This window comes from Macaca mulatta, chromosome 11 (assembly GCF_049350105.2).
Source record: "Macaca mulatta isolate MMU2019108-1 chromosome 11, T2T-MMU8v2.0, whole genome shotgun sequence".
NCBI lineage: Eukaryota > Metazoa > Chordata > Mammalia > Primates > Cercopithecidae > Macaca > Macaca mulatta.
Window position 1 is genome coordinate 87,589,458 of NC_133416.1, and position 19,744 is coordinate 87,609,201.

Genomic DNA, 19,744 nt, shown 5'->3' on the forward strand with positions numbered 1-19,744 from the left:
ATACAAAAATTAGCTGGGCGTGGTGGTGTGCACTTGTAGTCCCAGCTACTCGGGAGGCTGAGGCAGGAGAATGGCGTGAACCTGGGGGCGGAGCTTGCAGTGAGCCAACATCGTGCCACAGCGCCACTGCACTCCAGCCTGGGTGACACAGTAAGACTCTCCCCCCTCCCTCCCCGCCACACACAAAAAAATTCCTCCGTTCTTCCAGGGGCATAGAGGAAAAATCCTGATGTCACCTGTGGCTCTTTTCTCTCACAGTACACATATAATCTATCAGTAAATCTTACCAGCACAATCATCAAAGTGTATTCTGACTCTCACCCTCATTGCTAACATCCTGTCCAACATTATTCCCAATAATTGTTGCATTGTATTTTATTTTTATTGGAATGCAACTGTTCTAAAGTCCCTTAATTCCTACTTTATAAGTTTATATTCATATAGACCTCCTTCCAAAGATCTAACTTTCTTATGTAATTTATGTGGCTATTATTTATAAATTATATTCTAGCATTCTTTTGTACAATGTAAACCCAAACTTTAGTTATTTGGCATCTTAATACTAGACATCTTTATTATCACTTTTTTTTTAATCTCAGACATTTTGTTTCATTTTGATTTCTTTCAAAAGTGACTTGTCGTGTTTGTTTTATATTCTGAAGGATCTTGGTTTTTTACTCTATCAGTTTTACATACTTTACCATGAGGTTAATGGAAATAATTTCTCCTAATTCTAGCTTCATATTGGCTTCATGCCAACTCAGATAGAACTCAGATTATTATTATTACTCTATATAATTAATAATTGATAGAAAAGCATAATGAAATTCTGAAGAAAGCTGATTTTGAAAATTTAAAATACAATAATCACAACCAATTGGAGGGTATCCACTTAATATTAGGCACTAGACATTTATAAACATTCCAGAAATGTGCTTTTTGGTGAAAAGGGTTGGATAATTGATTCAGTTTGCTACTTTTTTCATATCTAATGAAATTACATTATTCCAAAATAGTTAAAGAAGTAAGAAATTTATCCCAACTTATTTGTATGTTCATAACTATTGATTGAATTTTTTTCATATTTATTTGAAACATTTCATCAATGCATGTATTAGCCCAGTTATCCTAAGGTAAAGTTGATTTGCCCCAACTCCAGTTTTTTTATTTTAGGCAAAGTTCAGTTAAATATATTTATAAAAATCTTACACAAATAGATTTTATGCAATGTATTATATATTTAATTTCATGTACCATGAAATTATATAAATGTAATTCTAAGTTTTATAACAAGGTGTTTTCCTTCCCAATCTTTCTCTTCCCCAGCTCCAGGAAAAGTGGTGAATCTCACAGTTGAGGCCTACAACTCTTCAGCAGTTAACCTGATTTGGTATTTACCTCGGCAACCAAATGGCAAAATTACCAGCTTCAAGATTAGTGTCAAGCATGCCAGAAGTGGGATAGTAGTGAAAGATGTCTCAATCAGAGTAGAGGATATTTTGACTGGAAAATTGCCAGAATGCAATGTAAGTACCACAGAACACTTTCTATGTCTCGAAAAATCTTAGATAAGCTTATATTTTCACATTTCTAGCATCTAGATATTACATTTTTACCAAAGTTTTACTAGTTATTTGATTAGTTATGGTATCATGTTATACACAAAGTTTTATTAGTTATTTGATTACTTAGAATATCATGTTACACAATTGGCCTTATTCAGGCAGAATACAGGAATGGTTTGAGAACTCAAGAGTGAGAGATTAAAATCATTTAGGGAATTGTGAAAAGACTTCATGAAAGGAGTAACATTTGTGATACACCATGGAGCAAGGACAGATAGAGATTGTGTGATGGTGGCATTCCCAGTAGAGGATACTTTATAAAGCCCTGAGGTGGAAAAGTATGAGATATAATTGGAGAAAATATTTTACTTCCGTGTGACAGAAGGGAAGAGTACATGTAGGGTAATCGTCGAAGTTAAATTTGCAGAGGTAGATTGTCATTGTTGTGCATATCTTGGGTAAATAATTTGTTGTTACTCTGGTCATTGATGATAAACCTCATAATAGTAATGCTTTATTATAGAATAAGTATCGTAATTTTTAATTATAAGATAAGCATAATAATGCTTTTCCTAAAATCATTTTAGTAATCTTTGTGTTATTATTAATGAAAACACAGTCAAACAGTTATTTTTGTTGTAAATACTTTAAAAAGTCTAAAAATCTTCCTTTTCAAATTATGATATATTTCTAATACATGCACACACCTAACATATGAGCTAGTGGCATACTAGTACTTTTTGGGACTTACGAGAAAAAAAAGATCATTAACAATAAGAAGGTGGCATTTGAACATACACAAGAGTAAAATTATTTCAGCTCTTTGGCTCTTACACTGTTAACGTGAAGCTTAAAAATTCTTACAAATGATTTTGCTGTAGTTTTACCTTTATTTTAAGCCACTTGAAATTCTATTCATAAAGGTTAAGGTATAAGGAATACAATAAATATGTTCTCTTCTAAAACTACAGACATAAATGGGTACAATTAAAATCTAGCAAATTTGTCTATAACTTGCATGTTATGTGTGTTTGTATAGCATAAAAGAAAAAGAAATGAATTACATGTTCTTATTCTCATGTCCACCAAGAGATACAGCATTATTTCTCTATTGATATTATTTTATTTACTAGGAGAATAGTGAATCTTTTTTATGGAGTACAGCCAGCCCTTCTCCAACCCTTGGTAGAGTTACACCTCCATCGCGTACCACATATTCATCAAGCACGTTGACACAGAATAAGATCAGCTCTGTGTGGAAAAAGCCTATCAGTTTTATAGTGACACACTTGAGACCTTATACAACATATCTTTTTGAAGTTTCGGCTGTTACAACTGAAGCAGGTTATATTGATAGTACGATTGTCAGAACACCAGAATCAGGTATGGTTCACTTTTTGTAGATAAAAAGATTTAAATGATTTAGAGAATAATGTTTTATTTATATACATATTTCTTTTTAATTTTTACCTTTCAGTAACTTTTTCCCCTAATAATATACCACAGGCATCCCATCAGGGGTTTCTTCGAATTTCTATACCCTTTTATATTATAGCACAAAATAAGTATTTAAAAGGAGAAAGAAGATTTGCAAGAAACAATTCTTGAGCTGCTGACCCTGATCTTCATATAAGCTTTTGTCATTTTATAATCTCAGCATTTTTTTTGTAATCACCTTTGCCATTCTAAATGATTTAGAATCATCTACACCTTCTCTCACTGTTATTGCCATTACCAAAAGCAAAAATACCTGCACTAGCAGAATGAGTATGTGATTCACATTTTGGTATCAGATATGAGCAGTAGCTAAAATATATACCCACTTAAATCCCATTTGCACTGCAGTTTCCTCATCTGAAAAATAGAGACAGTAATAGTACCTTCCTTAGGGTGCCAGGGTTAAAATTAAATGACAATAATTAGATATTATTATTACCACTAAATTTTATGAGAATGTATTTTCGGAATGGTATTCATACATTTAATTATAGTACTATATCAGTATTCATGTAAATATATGTATTTATATATTTCATATATTTATAAAATTTCATGGATATTGATATAGTCCCATAATACATGAGGTATTTATTATATGCATAATACATAGTTGACGTATTAGATATATCGTAATGTAGTATCAGGCATTAGGTTGTAATTGCCAATTTCTGAGGTTATTGAAAATTATTGGTAGAGTAATTTCACTAAAGCATTTTTTTCTAATAACATAGCTGTTGGCTTCTGTTATTTTTCATTTCATATAAGTTTGAAGTTTTTTTGTTGATTTAAATAACCTTCTTTGAATTATACCATTTTCTTCTTTCATACTCTTTACTTTTTATACAATAAAAAATGATTTCATAAGGGTCATACAAGGAGAAATTTGGTAGATAATAATTTTGTTTTGAAAAATATTTGGAATTGTTTTATTTCAATTAAAAGAAAGAATAAACATCTATGAAAAATAGAGTAATTTAAAATGTCATTATTCTTTTCATATGTTACCAATGTTACATTTGAATCCTCCAACTGTAGGGTATAAATTTCTTCTTAGAACAAATACAAATATTGATAGAAAAAGTAAAAATTATTGCTAATAATTTTTGAGGCTTATTTTCTTGAAACTTCTACCTGTGTTAATAAGAGAGAAAATGTTTATCAAGCCAGATATCCAGACTTTGTGGAACACAATATATATATGCAGGTATAAATGTTTCAAGATAATATAGCACTGACAATAAATATATTACAATGAATATTAGAATGAAACTGGCACAGTGCAATAATATACAGTATTAAATAAAGTAGTAATTGTTAAAAATAAGTTTATCTGATGATCCAGCATGTGTTATTCACAATTTTCAATTATATTCCATTTTTTCTTTAAGTTAAAAAAACTCTTTGCTTTCAAGTGTGATATTTTATTTTCCTTCTTTGCCTTTGTGTTTTATTATGTGTATTTAATAGGGTGCACTTTAATTTTAAATATATATTATGTATTTATTTTCTATGATTATTTTAGTGCCTGAAGGACCACCACAAAACTGCATAACAGGCAACGTCACAGGAAAGTCCTTTTCAATTATATGGGACCCACCAACTATAGTAACAGGGAAATTTAGTTATAGAGTTGAATTATATGGACCATCAGGTAAGCCTTAATTGGTTTTGTGTTTGCCTTTTGGTGTGAGAATAATAAAATATGTTACCAATATCAAACTCTTTTTAAAAGTATCAGACTCTTTTTAAAAGACCCTGATGTTGAAACAAACAATAGGAAAGTCATAAAGAAAGTGAGGTCCTTTGATTTTTTAATTCAAAACCATAAATGAGTATAAGAATGACAAAACACTATTCATATTCCACATTTCATGTGATGCATGTGAAAAACTAGAGATAACTCCTCAAGAAAAAAGTGTTAGTGGAGATATACATCTTCAAATATTTGAACAAGAAGGCCGTGGCTTACATTCATGAAGAACAATGGACTTTGACTATATTAAATTAGATTTCTATTCACTGCTAGGAGCCTAGTTTTTAATCATTAGAAAGAGCTCTCTAAAAATAACATGGAAAATCTCTGTATCTTCTGCTCTATTTTCCTGTGGACCTAAAACTGCTTTAAAAAAGGAAGCCTATTAAAATTTTAGGCAGCTTTATAAAGTGGCAAGTTCTCCATCTTTGTAAGCAAGCAGGACCTGGGCATCCACTTGCCAGAGATATTTTGAGAGGTTCAAATATTATATCATTAGAATTGAATTATGTAAAGTCTAAAATTCTCTCCTGATTGAGATCCTATGGTTCTATGAAAGAAGTTTAATTCTAACAGTGATGAAATAACATAAAGCCACATATTATCATTTATTTGGGGGCATTGAAAAAGATACAAAGTTTCAACTCATTTTATTTTGCAATTTCTATGGTATGAATCACTCATCACCATCATGAGTAACTTTTATCTTTCATCCCTAAGTAACTTATGCTCTTAAAATTCTGAAATACTTTTACTCTGTAAAAAAAGATAATTCCCTCCACCCACCCATCCAATACACTGAAACAGACATGGATACACAGCTCCATCTTTTCTATCTGATAATATTGTTCAATACTTGGCTGAAGTACTCTTTCATTTGTGAGACTGGCTGATAAATCAAGTGAGAGACATTTAGCAATAATTGCATTTAGCCTAATGGGAGTGATCATGTGCTTCCAGTATGGTGGAACATGTGGGGTAAATACCTAACTAGTTTAAGAGCGAATGGAAGAAGATCACTGGAACAGTGGGTGTTAATGGAAATGAGGAAAATAAGGAAAATATTAATGATATAAGAAAAATGAGAATTACTGGAAAGATATCTGTGTGAGTAGAAGGTGAGATCTTTTGCTCAAATGTAGCCATTGGTTTGAGATAAGAATACAGATAATTTGTCCATACTAATAGATGATTTGTCCATAATTTGTTCTTATAGGCTGTAAGGCAGAGTATATGGGTATAGATGCTGGTAAATATATAGTTGTGTTGGTGGGAGCCTGTGGCAAATGTTTTCTAATTGGTTTACTTTTTTCAGTGTAGTGGGAAGCAAGACCCATTAGTTGGGAGTGAAGACAGGGCAGAAAGTATTAGAGGTCTGAGCAGAGAAGAGTAAGTGTAAAATAATCATCTAGAAGAGTAGAGTGATTGGACCATTGACTATGTAAGTTGAGTAAGATTCCAGGCACCATGTAGGGCTCATTTGAGGTTTGGCTACAAATAAAGTGATATCAATTAATGGTTTTGTGCTGTAAACCAGCTCCCTTCAACTAGAGAAGGGCAAGGGAATTGGAGGCCTGTGTAAGGCAGTGATTATAATTGAAATTGACACTGAAGCTGGGTAAAGAGTGGAAATCAAGTGGTGAGGGGCCAAATAAAAGAAAACAAAAATAAAATACGTGATTAAATCAATGGATTGTTGATTTCAGTGGATTTAAAGAATTATCAGTTCAGGATTACAGAGGAAGTGTAAAGGACATAGGCAAAAGTGGTTAGAAAAAGATGCGTGAAATTGAGATTGTTAATGATACAGAGTAATTGATGATAGTAGTGTCTAAGTTATGATCTTGAGGGAGTGGCTGAAATTCTGGAAAACTAGATTATTTAAGGAAATATCTAAGTAATTTAAGGATTATCTCTCAGGATATTAAAATCAGCACAAATTAAGATGGTAGCCTTGAACCAAAGCTGGACCATGAAAGTAAATGAGAGTAAATGACCCTCAGGTTAGTAGATTATGACAACTGTGAGGGCTAGTGGATGTCACTGGTAATATAGTATTTAAAGCTGTGGGCTTTTATAAGGAGAGACAGAGGATAGTGAATAAAGTGGAGCAATGAGGAACAAGAACAACACTACACCTAAAGGCCTGGTTACTTGAGAGCTGTGGGGTGAAAACAGACTGCCACCATTTGGATTGGCTGCAGGGGAACAAAAGCAGTGTTCTTAGGAAAAAGCCAGTTTGTAGTTAGAGCAAGAAGGTAAAGGAATCATTTAAAGCAAAGTTGAAGATTTAAAGAATGGTGCTGACAGACTAAGGAATTTTGTTCAGAAGCTAAACTAGAAATATTTTATAAATATATGCTCTTATAAAAGATAATGAAATTATTTAGCATTTTAATTGAATAAATTTGAGTATAAAATCTGGTCACTTTTGGAATCGATAAAATTTGATGCTTCCCTTTTCAATATGTCAAAAATAACCTGGTAATTCAAAAGGGCTTTATGATTTAATAAAAGTAATTTTAAGCACTGGAACATTTTCATGTTCTTTCATTTATTTTCGTTAAATTGATATCAATGTACTACTAAGCCACATGTTTAAAATATATCCAGTTTTGATATTATAATAACAAATTTTAGTGCATAGGTTAACACTTGAATTGTTGTCCTTGGCTCTGTACTTAAATGTGAACATGATTGCATGCTTGATAAAAAGTAATCCACAGCTGTCTTCCACTTTTTGCAGGTCGCATTTTGGATAACAGCACGAAAGACCTTAAGTTTGCATTCACTAACCTAACACCATTTACGATGTATGATGTCTATGTTGCGGCTGAAACCAATGCAGGGACTGGGCCCAAGTCAAATCTTTCAGTATTCACTCCACCAGATGGTAAGAACAGGGAATGAGTGATATATTTTTGGTATGCTTATGAACTTCATGAACTGGTAAAACATGATATTAGAAGCAATTTGTTTTATATTTACTTAAATCATATTTTTCCTTATTAAATTACTACCTAATTCATTCTGATGTGTGTTCTCCAGAACATTAAACTCATAGCATGCTTCATCATAAAAGGAACCCAAGATCAGGTAAGGTTAGGAAATACCATACATAGTATTGGCCAGTTAGAGATTCACAATAAAATTTAGCAAAACCTCAAGAAGTCATAAGGTAAACAAACACATTTAGTATGGTTTGACTACATTTTAAAATGTGGAATCTATTTTTTCTCACAGAGCTAGTGTTTAGAGGAATTCCTATATTCCCAATGCTTTCAACAAAATGTGTTTATAATCAAAACGGGATTCTAAGCAAGTGAAGATTCTGAGTGGATGCATGATACAGATTTACCAGTATTTACTGAAATTATGAAAAGAGTATTTTTCCTCAAGAAACTTCCTTCCTATACTTTAAAAAAATTGTTTCCATACTATTTCACAACATACCTTTCTGGCCCACACTGAACTTGCTAAATGCCTTCATTTCTATTTAGGGATTGTAATTATGGAGAAAAATAACAGTAACTTCTTATAACACATTAACACTTGGAAAAGTTTCCAGACTTTGTTTGTGTGGAAGCTAACAGACAGTAACTTATAAATGAAATGTACACATGTACACACACACACACACACACACACACAGGTCATACATTCATCATTCAAGCATTTGACCATTAGAGGGCAGTAACTATTAGGAAATGTTGTACTTCTCCCCTTTAAAGAAATAATCATTGATATTTTGTTGAAAGAACATAAAAGTTACGTTTTATCTATTTCAGATGAAAATTCTGACATATATATAGTTTTAGTATACATATAAGAAAGTTATACATACTCATAAGGAAAATGTTATATTTTTGTATTAAAATTTTACCATTGTGTTTCTATCAGAAGAATCTTAGCATTGTGTAGCTTCTCCCTTAAATCTTAAGTTTTCCTTCATCTCCACCTAAAAGCTGCTCTTAAGCATTTCCTAGGAAGCTAGACAGATTTACAGATACTATCAAATAAAGCAGAGCCCTCGATTTTGGTCTTAATAGAGTTTTCTCAACCAACTCAATGTACCCACTGATTTCTATTCTTGTTATACAATTAAGTAAATCCTGAACTACTGTCTTCTTTCAAGACCAGCTGATTTTGGTGCTTCCAAACAGAATCCACAACTCAATAAACGTATTTTTTTTATTGTCATCATTCTTGGACTACAGCCTTTGATAAAAATGGGGAAATAGATAGTGCATATGCCGTGTACAATGCAATGTTATTTGTCTTGGATTATTTTAAAATTTACTTGCCTTAATTTCTACATTTTTTTTTTTTTTTTTTTTTTTTTTTTTTTGAGACGGAGTCTCGCTCTGTCGCCCAGGCTGGAGTGCAGTGGCCGATCAGCTCACTGCAAGCTCCGCCTCCCGGGTTCGGGCCATTCTCCTGTCTCAGCCTCCTGAGTAGCTGGGACTACAGGCGCCCGCCACCTCGCCCGGCTAGTTTTTTGTATTTTTTAGTAGAGACGGGGTTTCACCGTGTTAGCCAGGATGGTCTCGATCTCCTGACCTAGTGATCCGCCCGTCTCGGCCTCCCAAAGTGCTGGGATTACAGGCTTGAGCCACCACGCCTGGCCAATTTCTACATTTTTTATCCAGAAAAAAAGTAGAATCTTAAGGTCATCGTTAAGTATATTTCACAAGGCCTATTTTTCACACCAAATCATTTTAAGTCGATGACTCCATTAGCCTGTATAAAAAGCAATTTGTCCTGTGTTTCATTCTGTTATCTTCCTGAGTCACTCCTCCTGTAGACCACACACTGGTGGGTCTTAGAGGGGCCTCCTGGCAACTGGTGGGTTCCACCAAAGGCAGGGTTGGCATGGTTCTTATATCCTCATGCCAGCCTTCATCCATAGAGTTCTCTGGGGATAGTTCAGCCTCGGGAGCTGCTTCAATGGAATACTCTGTCAAATGCAGTAAATGTAGCTTTCTTCTTCTGATACCACTAATTAATCCTGGTTCCAGTATTTAAAACTTTGAAATACATGGATCTTTAAACTATATGAGAACAATGTGATAACTTGTTAGAACTATCTACTTTCAATTTAAAAATGATTTCTTAATTTTATATTATCCTTTTCATTAATACAACAGGGTTTTTAGTATTCTAATTAAAGTTACTTAATTTATTTTCTTCTCCATATTTAAACCAGTCTATCATCTATTTAAAAAATAATTAGGACTAGCTTGCTTCTTTTAAATTACCTTTTAAAACAATTGGTGCTCTTATAAATACTCATAGAAAAATGTTGCATTGACCTCTTATAGAGAATGTTATGTGCTATTACATTACAGTGGAGTTAATTTCATTACCCCTGGGGATGTTATGGTCCATAGTCTACTTTGAAAGAAAATCAGCATCCTATTATTTTAGTAGTTCTCTTATATATTTCCTAAGCCTTCTATATGTCTCTTAATATTTTGATGAGTAGATTTCTACATAGGCATGAAAATAAATGATTTTGGAAAACAAGATAATAATCTCCAAAGCTATAAAATGTCATAGAGTTGCCTATTCCAAAATCAGATAATGCTGACAAATGTAAGATAGGCAACAACATTCTTCTAACTTGTGTGAGGGGTAAAAAAAATAAGCAAACTGTGATGCTTCAATATTGTCTAATAACTTTTCTGTCAGGGTAGTTTAGCATGACCATTTCTTAAAAGCAGACAAATTTCTGAGATTCTTGTTTACTCCCTCTTAAACAGACTATGGCAGTGTAGACGTTTGTCCTCAGTGACTTAAACTTGTTACTTTCTGCAAAGAGTAGTAAAATCTTTGTAGGAAAATAACTGAGAGCCTGCCAACTTTGTGTTTTCAGGATTTGCAGTGGCTTTAATTTTACTACTTGCTTTTCAAAATACACTTGTAAAGAAAGTTTAATTTGCTAGATAATGGCAAAAATGATCTTAATGTATTTTCTTTTACCTCAATGCTATTTGTCTCTGTTTCATTTCTTCTCATAGTTTTTCATTTGAATACCTCAAATCATTTGGAATATATTTTAATAAATCATATATTACTGTGTTTCTAATATATTAGTAAAATTTATAAATATATTAACTCAAGAATGATTCTTAGGTAGTCCATGTATGTAACACCTTCAAAATTAAAATTATTTTGCCCTTATCTAGAAAATTCATCATTGAGCAGCATTAATTTTGAAGTTGGAAACCAATGGTATTGGGGTAAAGAAAATATAAGATTTTTTGGTCAGATGTCTAACTTATTTCTCATTTGATTGTAAAATTTGTAAATATATTGACTTGAGAATGGCTTGTAGGTATTTCCTGTGGATAACACCTTCAAAATTGATGCTGAACCATGAATAATTGCCTTGCGTGTTTGATTATCTTTAGTTAATTTTGTATCATATTAAAGTCTTCTCTAGTTTCCTCATAAGAATTTGTGGTCTAACAGATCAAGTGTCTTTTTAAAGACAAGATACTATGCTATCTACTCCATTTCCTTTATCCCCTAAGCTTAAATAGGAAAACAAAGATAAGTTTATAGTCATTCTTTTTATGCAAGTTTGAGGTATATTTTAAGGTAATATAGAACCACTTAATCTTTACTTGGATTGTAATTTTTGACATTAAGTATCATGGGGCAATACTTACTAAGAAAGTAAGTATTTAATATATGGAATATACAGAAATATATATTCTAATTAAAAGATAAATAGTGTCTGCTACTACTCTTGGGTTTCACTAGCAAAATAAGAGACAGTAAAATATATATATTTTTCTGCTGTCCTGCATAATATTTGATATCTAACACATTAGTGTGTTGCATTGACTTGAACTGATCATTTAACTTATTTTTCAATAGGCAGGGTTTAGTTGCCTGATTAATATGATCAATGTAGTCATTAGCTGGTTTTTTTTTTCAGTGGAGATTCTACATCAGTTCAAAATAAATGGAAAAAATGCCAGATCTCTTCTGTGACTTAAGTTATGCAATACTGGCTATTGTTTTGTCTACATAAAAACTGTAAAATAAAATTTTAAAGAAAGATGGAATGAGAGCTTTGCTGTTTAAATAGCCATGTTATTTTACACCACCCAATTATTTGAAAAGTTTCTCCACCCTTGAAAAATGCATATTGGTAAATTGCATGTTGATAAATAAGATGATACAAACATGAGCTCTAGGTACAATATATTTTAGTGAAATAAAACTCATACTAGAGGTGACTTGTGCAAAGGGCTTTATCTGTCTTATTCCTTCCTCTGTCCTCAAGTGCCTAGAACAGTGATCATATGATCAATGCTCGGTGTGTTGAATGACAAATGAATGGCCCAGTGATTGTCACGATATCTAGGGAGTCTTTACTGGTTACTTCATGAAGACAAAGGAAAAAACTCAATCTAAGGGGTGAAAACTTTGTATAGTTATAGTTACTATAAAGCCAACTTAAGCATAATTATATTTCCTCATTATAAATAACATATATGGGAGTTGTAAAATTATTTTTCAATTCCTTTCTGTTGTCTTAAAAAGAAAGGTGGTCATTTTTCCTTTGTTCCCTTTTAAGACTATATGCCTGTCTTCTAACTAGAATTTGCTAAACCTGTACCACTGCCAGATAGCTTGGGGAAATTAATTTAAAGTGTAACAACAATCTGATCATAAGGGATCATAATTTTATGTCATTTTCTCTTTCTTAAAAGTTTTAGAAATTTGAGAAATTTTCTTGAACTCTGTTCCTTATAGTAACCTGTATAGTAATAGGAAAGCTATAATGACACCCATTTTATAGATAAGGAAAGTAGAGGTTGGAGGGATGAATGAGCTATTCATAACCACAAGTTGAACTGTAAATAAAAATGGTCAAAAGCCAGGGGATGTTTATTTTTTGCCCATTACTCCTGTGAAACTGGGAAGTTCCCTAGATGTCACTCTTGGTGACTTTACAACTAGAATTTGCTTTAAGTTTTTTTTATTGCATTTTATTTTAAACCAATTATTGGTTTGTTCCTATTTTTCTTTACTATTGTAATGAATAAGGGCCCCTGAAATTTGAAAATAACATGATTATTTTTAAAATATCAGAAAAAATCAATCAACTCTTCAAACAATTTCATGTAATAAATTAAAACGCAATCTAATTTAACTTACCAACTATATTTCATTGCATTCAGAGTCTTCTGAATATTATTTTTCAATCTGTTGTTATAATTTTTATGAAACCATCAAGATTTCAACTGGGCATTAATCATCTCCAAATAGGCATATTCTCAAGAAAATTATTTTCATTAATTAATTTGTTTCAGACAAATGTTAGACTTTTATTTTGGAAAATTATTCTGTTATTCTGCTCCTTACTTACATTTCAAGAACAATGTTTAGAAATTTAGTTTTAAATATCCATGTATTTAAAGACATTTAATTAAAAAAAATTATTATACTTTAAGTTCTGGGGTGCATGTGCAGAACGTGTAGGTTTGTTACATAGGTATACATGTGCCATGGTGGTTTGCTGCACCTATCAACCCGTCATCTACATTAGGTATTTCTCCTAATGCTATCCCTCCCCTACCCCCCACCCATCAACAGGCCCCAGTGTGTGATGATCCCCTCCCTGTGTCCATGTGTTCTCATTGTTCATCTCCCTCTTATGAGTGAGAACATGTGGTGTTTGGTTTTTTTGTTCTTGTGTTAGTTTGCTGAGAATGATGATTTCCACCTTCATCCATGTCCCTGCAAAGGATGTGAACTCATCCTTTTTTAAAGACATATTTAATTTTTAACAAAATAAATTGTTTTTGTCTATTTATTTATTTATTTATTTTGACGGAGTCTTGCTCTTTCTCCCAGGCTGGAGTGCAGTGGTGTGATCTCCACTCACTGTAACCTCTGCCTCTTGGGTTCAAGCAATTCTCCTGCCTCAGCCTCCCGAGTAGCTGGGAATACAGGCACGCACCACCATGCCCGGCTAATTTTTGTATTTTTTAGTAGAGATGAAGTTTCACCATGTTGGTCAGGCTGGTCTTGAACTCCTGATCTCAGGTAATTGGCCTCCCTTGGCCTCCCAAAGTGCCAGGATTACAGGCGTGAGCCACCGCACCCAATCTCGTCTATTTTCTAATAAAATTGTTATATATCTTAAATTGTGAGCTAAGAATGTAGGCACTTTTTTCACTTGAAAAAATATTTTTAAATTCCCCCTTTTTTCTTTTCTTTCTTTCTTTCTTAGTTCCAGGGGCAGTGTTTGATTTACAACTTGCAGAGGTAGAAGCCACGCAAGTAAGAATTACTTGGAAGAAACCACGACAACCAAATGGAATTATTAACCAATACCGAGTGAAAGTGCTAGTTCCAGAGACAGGAATAATTTTGGAAAATACTTTGCTCAGAGGAAATAATGAGGTATTGCATTTTTATTTCACTTATTGGCGAGCCCTTTCTACTTGGTTCTGGCTCTGATACCTTTGAAGATTTGCTAGCACCCACATATAAAATATGTGACAACTTACTAGTACAAAGTAAAGTAAATTTGGGGCATGTTGATAATCTAGTTAGATCATATTTCATTTTAGGTCATATATTATCAGTTAAGTGCTATTATTCATTTTCATCGTATGAAAAATGTTAATTGTGCAATTAAACAGGACTAAAGGTATTTTCATAAGTTAATATTATTATTCTAAATTAGTTAATGAATTGTTTGGAAACTCCTGTTATGATTTAAGTACTCCTTTAAAGGCTGTGCTTGCAACTTGGAACAGTTGCCAGTGAAGGGCACAGTAATTTTAGTAGCTGTTGTTGACAAATGATTCTGTTCTCTTTGGTCTTGGGAAGCTAAATTTCTCAGAGTTGCCTCTTTTTAAAAAAGAAAAAAATTACCTTTGATTAAGAAATCACATTACTAAATAAAATAAATTTAAGTCATTTCCTAGATTTTGAATAAGAGGACCAGGATCTTTAGGCAATGTGTTTGCTTCTATTCACACTGGAAGTCTTATTTTTTTCCTTTTGTTTCTGTTAGGAAGTACAGGCAACACTGATTTTTCTTTTCACTGTCTTTGTTCACCTCACCTCACCAACTGTTCACCTGTGAGACCCTTTCAGCCTCCAGGCTAGTCATGTCCAGATACTGGCTGCTCCCTGGGGCACTCAAAGAATAAACATTCTTAGGACCAGTGCAGCAATCACTGGGCCTTAAAGACAAACATGATAGTTATTCAGCCCCTGGCATCTGCTGTTTTGTTTCAGAGTTGCTGCTGCTTCTACCTGTGCTGTTATTTTTCCCCACACGTGCCTTCATTCTATTTCTAGTCCCAGCCTTCCTCTATTTCTGGCACTTACCTGTGCGTGACAGTTGACCTTACCATGTGCTCAATGCATTCTGGCCACCCAGGACTTACCACTCCAAGTTGCTCACCGCCTTCAACCCAGGGTTAAATTTTAATCCTATGTTGATTCCTTTCCTCTGTGCAAAAGATGTTGAATTATGCTTTCTGTGATACTCTAGTTGACAACTCAGGCAAAGGGCAAAAGCTTAACCCTTTGCTCCTGCTGAGAAGGTCTTAAATTAGATACTGAGCTTTCTTAGTACTAGATGACAGGTTTCCCACTTCTGCTAATGACATCTATTGAATGGGCGGCCACACCTGTTTTTCTATTAGGCTAAGAGGTTCTAGAAAGGCTTTTTTTGTGTGTGTTTCTGTCTCTATTTGGTCTGCAATTCTCGTCTCATAGTAGAGAGCACATGAGCTTTGGAGACATACAAATTTGGATTTGAATTATGATTTTGTCTCTCACTGGGCTATATAGCAAGTGGTTAAGAGTGTAAACCAGGTTTAAACTCTAGTTCTGCCATTACTAACTGTTTAACCCCAGGAAAGTTGGCCTCAGCTCTCTGAACATCAGTTTCTTCTTCTATAAGATAGTGATTATAAGTCCCTATAACAAAGGGTTAATAATGAGGATTTAATGGGTTCATGTATGTAAAGAGCTTAGAACTGTACCTGGCATATAGTAAGTGCTATGCTAAATAATTGTGACCTATTGTGATCATTAATCTTGGCATAGGATCATCCACTTTAGTTGCTTCCCAATATTACTTCCCTTATCCTCTCTTAATGAAAGGAGACATTATACTTCTCTTTATTTCTCTGATTATATCTTTCTTTACTAGATCAGACTCATTTCTGATATTTCTACTTCCCCGTGTAACTGGTGTTTGGGTTTACCTTTCAGGAGATTGATGTGGGGAGACAGATATGACAGAAGCTTTAAATCCAAATGGCCCTGGGTTCTTGGCCTCGCTCTGCCATGTTCTACGCCTATGTCCTTGGACAAATCAACTTTTGGAGACTTGCTGCCTTCATTTTTATAATAGGGCTTATATAGCCACCTTACAGGGTTGGGAGTAAATGACATAAGAAATACAACTTTTGGCTTAGTGTGTTCTTCGTTTGTTATTCCTTTCTTTGACCTTGGTACCTCTCTCAGGATAAGGACTCTCTCTTCTCATTTCTATTATCTTCTGAAAAAGTAGCCTCATTCTGCAACTCAAGAACTCTTTAAATCCTTGAAGTCTTATTAGAAGTCACCAGTGACCTCCCCAGTGTCCAATACAAGGATTAAATATTTTTAACCACCCTTGTGTTCTTATCTCCTTCAAAATCCATCCCTCTGTCCCCCCACTTTTCAGCTTTTGGCACTATTTGTTCCTTAATATTTTCTGCACTTTTGTATACTGTGACATTGTAATCCTTTGGCTTTGCACAATTTAAAATGAAGATAGTTCAAAAAGTTAACTGTTTTCTAACATTTTAGTAAAGATGTTCTACAGAGCTTTGGTTTCAGCCATCTCATAACATTTTCTTTTGATGACCTAACAATTTCAATCACTGCTTCCTATTTGTCTGACTCTTATGCCTTGCTTTCTACTCTGATCCTTCTCTCTGACACTCTGGATTCCTAATTGCAGCCATTCGTGGGAAGGTTCTGCCAGGCTCATTACATCTAAATTATTTTCTCCCCATAAAATGAAACAGGAATCTTATTTGAGATAATAGGGCCTGGTTCATGATGGGAAGGAAGATGTGACATGGGAATGAGGACAGAGATATTGGGACAGAGACAGTGACCTGTGCAGGTTCCCACAGGACACCCATAAGGTCTGTCCAGGCAATTACTAGTTTCAGTGTGTCAAGAGTAAGGCCTAAAGAGAGGCTGACTTGTAGCCTTGGTACCTGGGTTTAGAATTTTCTAATCCCTCTGACTGTACGTAACACAGATCTCAGACCTGAAGATCATTGTCTAAGAAACCATGGTACAGAAGACTTTGAGAGTGAGCATTTATGGCATTTATATACGTCTGATATTTGTCTTTTTGGATAATGGAACCGTTATTCTCTCTGTCATGAAGGCTTGAAACCTTGGAGTCACTTCTGACTTAGATCCTACTTAGCATTCAATAGCCACTTAATGTTAAGATCAGTTATTTCTACGTCCAGAATGTGACCTGCATATGTCTTTATTTTATTTCTGTATCTCCCACTTCAGCTCAGGATTGCATAGTCCCTCGCCTGGACTACTGTTATCTCACTATATTAGTTTTCCATTGTTCCATAACAATTTTCCACAAACTTAGCAGCTTAAAACAATTTGTACTTATAATCGCACAGTTTCTTTGGGTCAGATATCTCGGTACAGCTTAGATTGGTTCTCCTCTTAGAGTCTCATAAGGCTGCAAGTAAGAAACTAGCTGAGCTGTGTTCTCATCTGGAGGCTTGACTAGGGAAGAATCCACTTGCAGCCTTATTCAGGTTTTGGCAGATTTTATTTCCTTTTGGCTTTAGAACTAAGGGCCCTGGATTCTGCTGGCTCTTGGCTGGAGACTCCTCTAGTGCCTTACAGTTTTTTTTTTTTTTTTTTTCCATGTGGCCTTTTTCAACATGGCCATTTACTTCATCAAGCCAGTAAGAAGGGTCTATATAATGTGATCATGGGAGAGACATGTTATGCCCTTTGCTTTGTTCTATTGGTTAGATACAAATCATAGGTCCCAACTCACTCAAGAAGAGGAGATTTTACAAAGCAGGAACAACAGGAGGTGGGTATAATGGGTATCTACCTGAGAGGCCATGCACTACACTCCCCCAGCCTACTATTTTATATTTCAAGCACCTATTAGAATAATCCTTCTGGATTTAAGTATATTATTTACATTATGAAAGTAACCTAATAAGAATTGAGAACAGATGACGAAGGTATATATGTATTTAAGTAACCTAACTCTTCACTATCATTGCAAAAAATCAATAGATTCTAAAATAAATGAGTGTTAACAGAGCAGCATATGCATGTTATTGAGTATTTTAAAAGTAAACACCGTAAGAAGTGAAAACAGGAGTGGTTTAAAGTGTTGCTTCTGGGAAGTAAGAGGTAGGGAAGGTACAAACAGGGAATAGTCATTTTCATTATAAACCCTTCATCATCCTTTTTTTTTTTTGTAGCCATGTACATATATCATGATTATTAAACTTAAATATATAATATAACCTTCCTATGCTAGGCATGATTTGATCTCATTACCCTTATTGAGTTTTTTATTCCAGTGACTCCCATGATCTATTTGTTTCTGAATAAATATGGATTATTTAAATAAGCTGAAATATGTATAAAATTTTACTTTTAATATTTAAACAAATATTTGAAAATTACATTAGCAAAATGAGTCTCAGGGTTTGAGATATTTTATTTCAACTTCCACACGTACATATGAATCTGATCTATAACATTCCTAATAAATGATGTGAATCCAACCTCTGCTAAAATATTTTATCAACTATTATAGGATATCTACCACTGCAAAAGTAGCTCCTATTCTATAAGCTTTGAAGTATTCTTTGTTATGGTCCCACAAGGATCTATTTCTTAAGTAATCATGAGGTTTTAGGCACTCTGTTAGACACAGAAACCCATAGATGAATGAGAAACGATGCTGTTTTTACTTTGAACTGAAATATTAGTCTTTTAATTTTCATCAGTTGGTCCTAACTCTCCTCTCTAGACCAATATAGTAGATTATAGTGGCTATGAACATGAGCTTTGGAACCAGGAAAAATGTTCCAATCCTACCTTGGCTGTCACCAGTTTTGTGAACTTGAACAGATGACTGTAAAATGGAGATAAAAATAATCTATCTCTTTGGGGTACAATAAAGCAAGTTCAAATGAATAAAAGTGTTTAACACCCTGTAACACACAGAAGCTTAAAACATTAGCCTTTGCAGTGACAACAATAATAAACAATGATTTAACTCTTTCTCATCGAAGATAGTGGTCAGAGTTTTCCAAAGACTTAATATCCTTAGTTTTTGTTAGTCATGGCTTCTAGGTCCCTTATATCATGGATTATATTCCTGTGCATATTTTCTAGTTTGTCAAGGATCCTCTTACTCAACTGAACACAATATTCTGTATGTAGTTTGAAGGGAGCCAAATTGAGCATAATTATTTTCTCCTTCGATGTAAATTTCTTCCTTCTTTCAAAATAGTGAAATAAAAAACGATCATTTCATTGGGAGCCTCATTCCACTGAGACTGAAGTCTAAAAAACCCTGAAGTCATTTCCATGGACTGCTCTTTGCTTGAACTTCAGGCAGATCCCATCCAGTACTTGTTCTATTAGAAACCTGAGACATTTTTCTCCAATAGACATATTGCTGTCTAGTATTACAGACTTCTGAGATTCATATAGATGCATCTTTTCATCCAACGTATTCCTTGAGAATATCAATGTTTGTCACTGGTGAACGTAAGAAGAAAGTCTTGTGCTAAATGCTTGGCTGGTTGCTAGGAATGAGGCTGAGGACAGAACCCAAAAGTAGTGTAGCAATGCCTTGAGATAAGTT

At 33.8% G+C, this 19,744-nt stretch overlaps 1 protein-coding gene across 3 annotated transcripts in view; it reads left to right on the plus strand.

Annotated features, from left to right (window-relative positions):
* The window catches only part of PTPRQ (protein tyrosine phosphatase receptor type Q), a 218,832-nt gene that overhangs the window by 8,282 nt on the left and 190,806 nt on the right, over positions 1-19,744 (plus strand). For all 3 annotated transcript variants that reach the window (XM_077952472.1, XM_077952473.1, NM_001193766.3), the window contains 5 exon segments: positions 1,327-1,526; positions 2,699-2,948; positions 4,588-4,716; positions 7,565-7,711; positions 14,072-14,244. In XM_077952472.1, the coding sequence (XP_077808598.1) occupies positions 1,327-1,526; positions 2,699-2,948; positions 4,588-4,716; positions 7,565-7,711; positions 14,072-14,244 (899 nt within the window).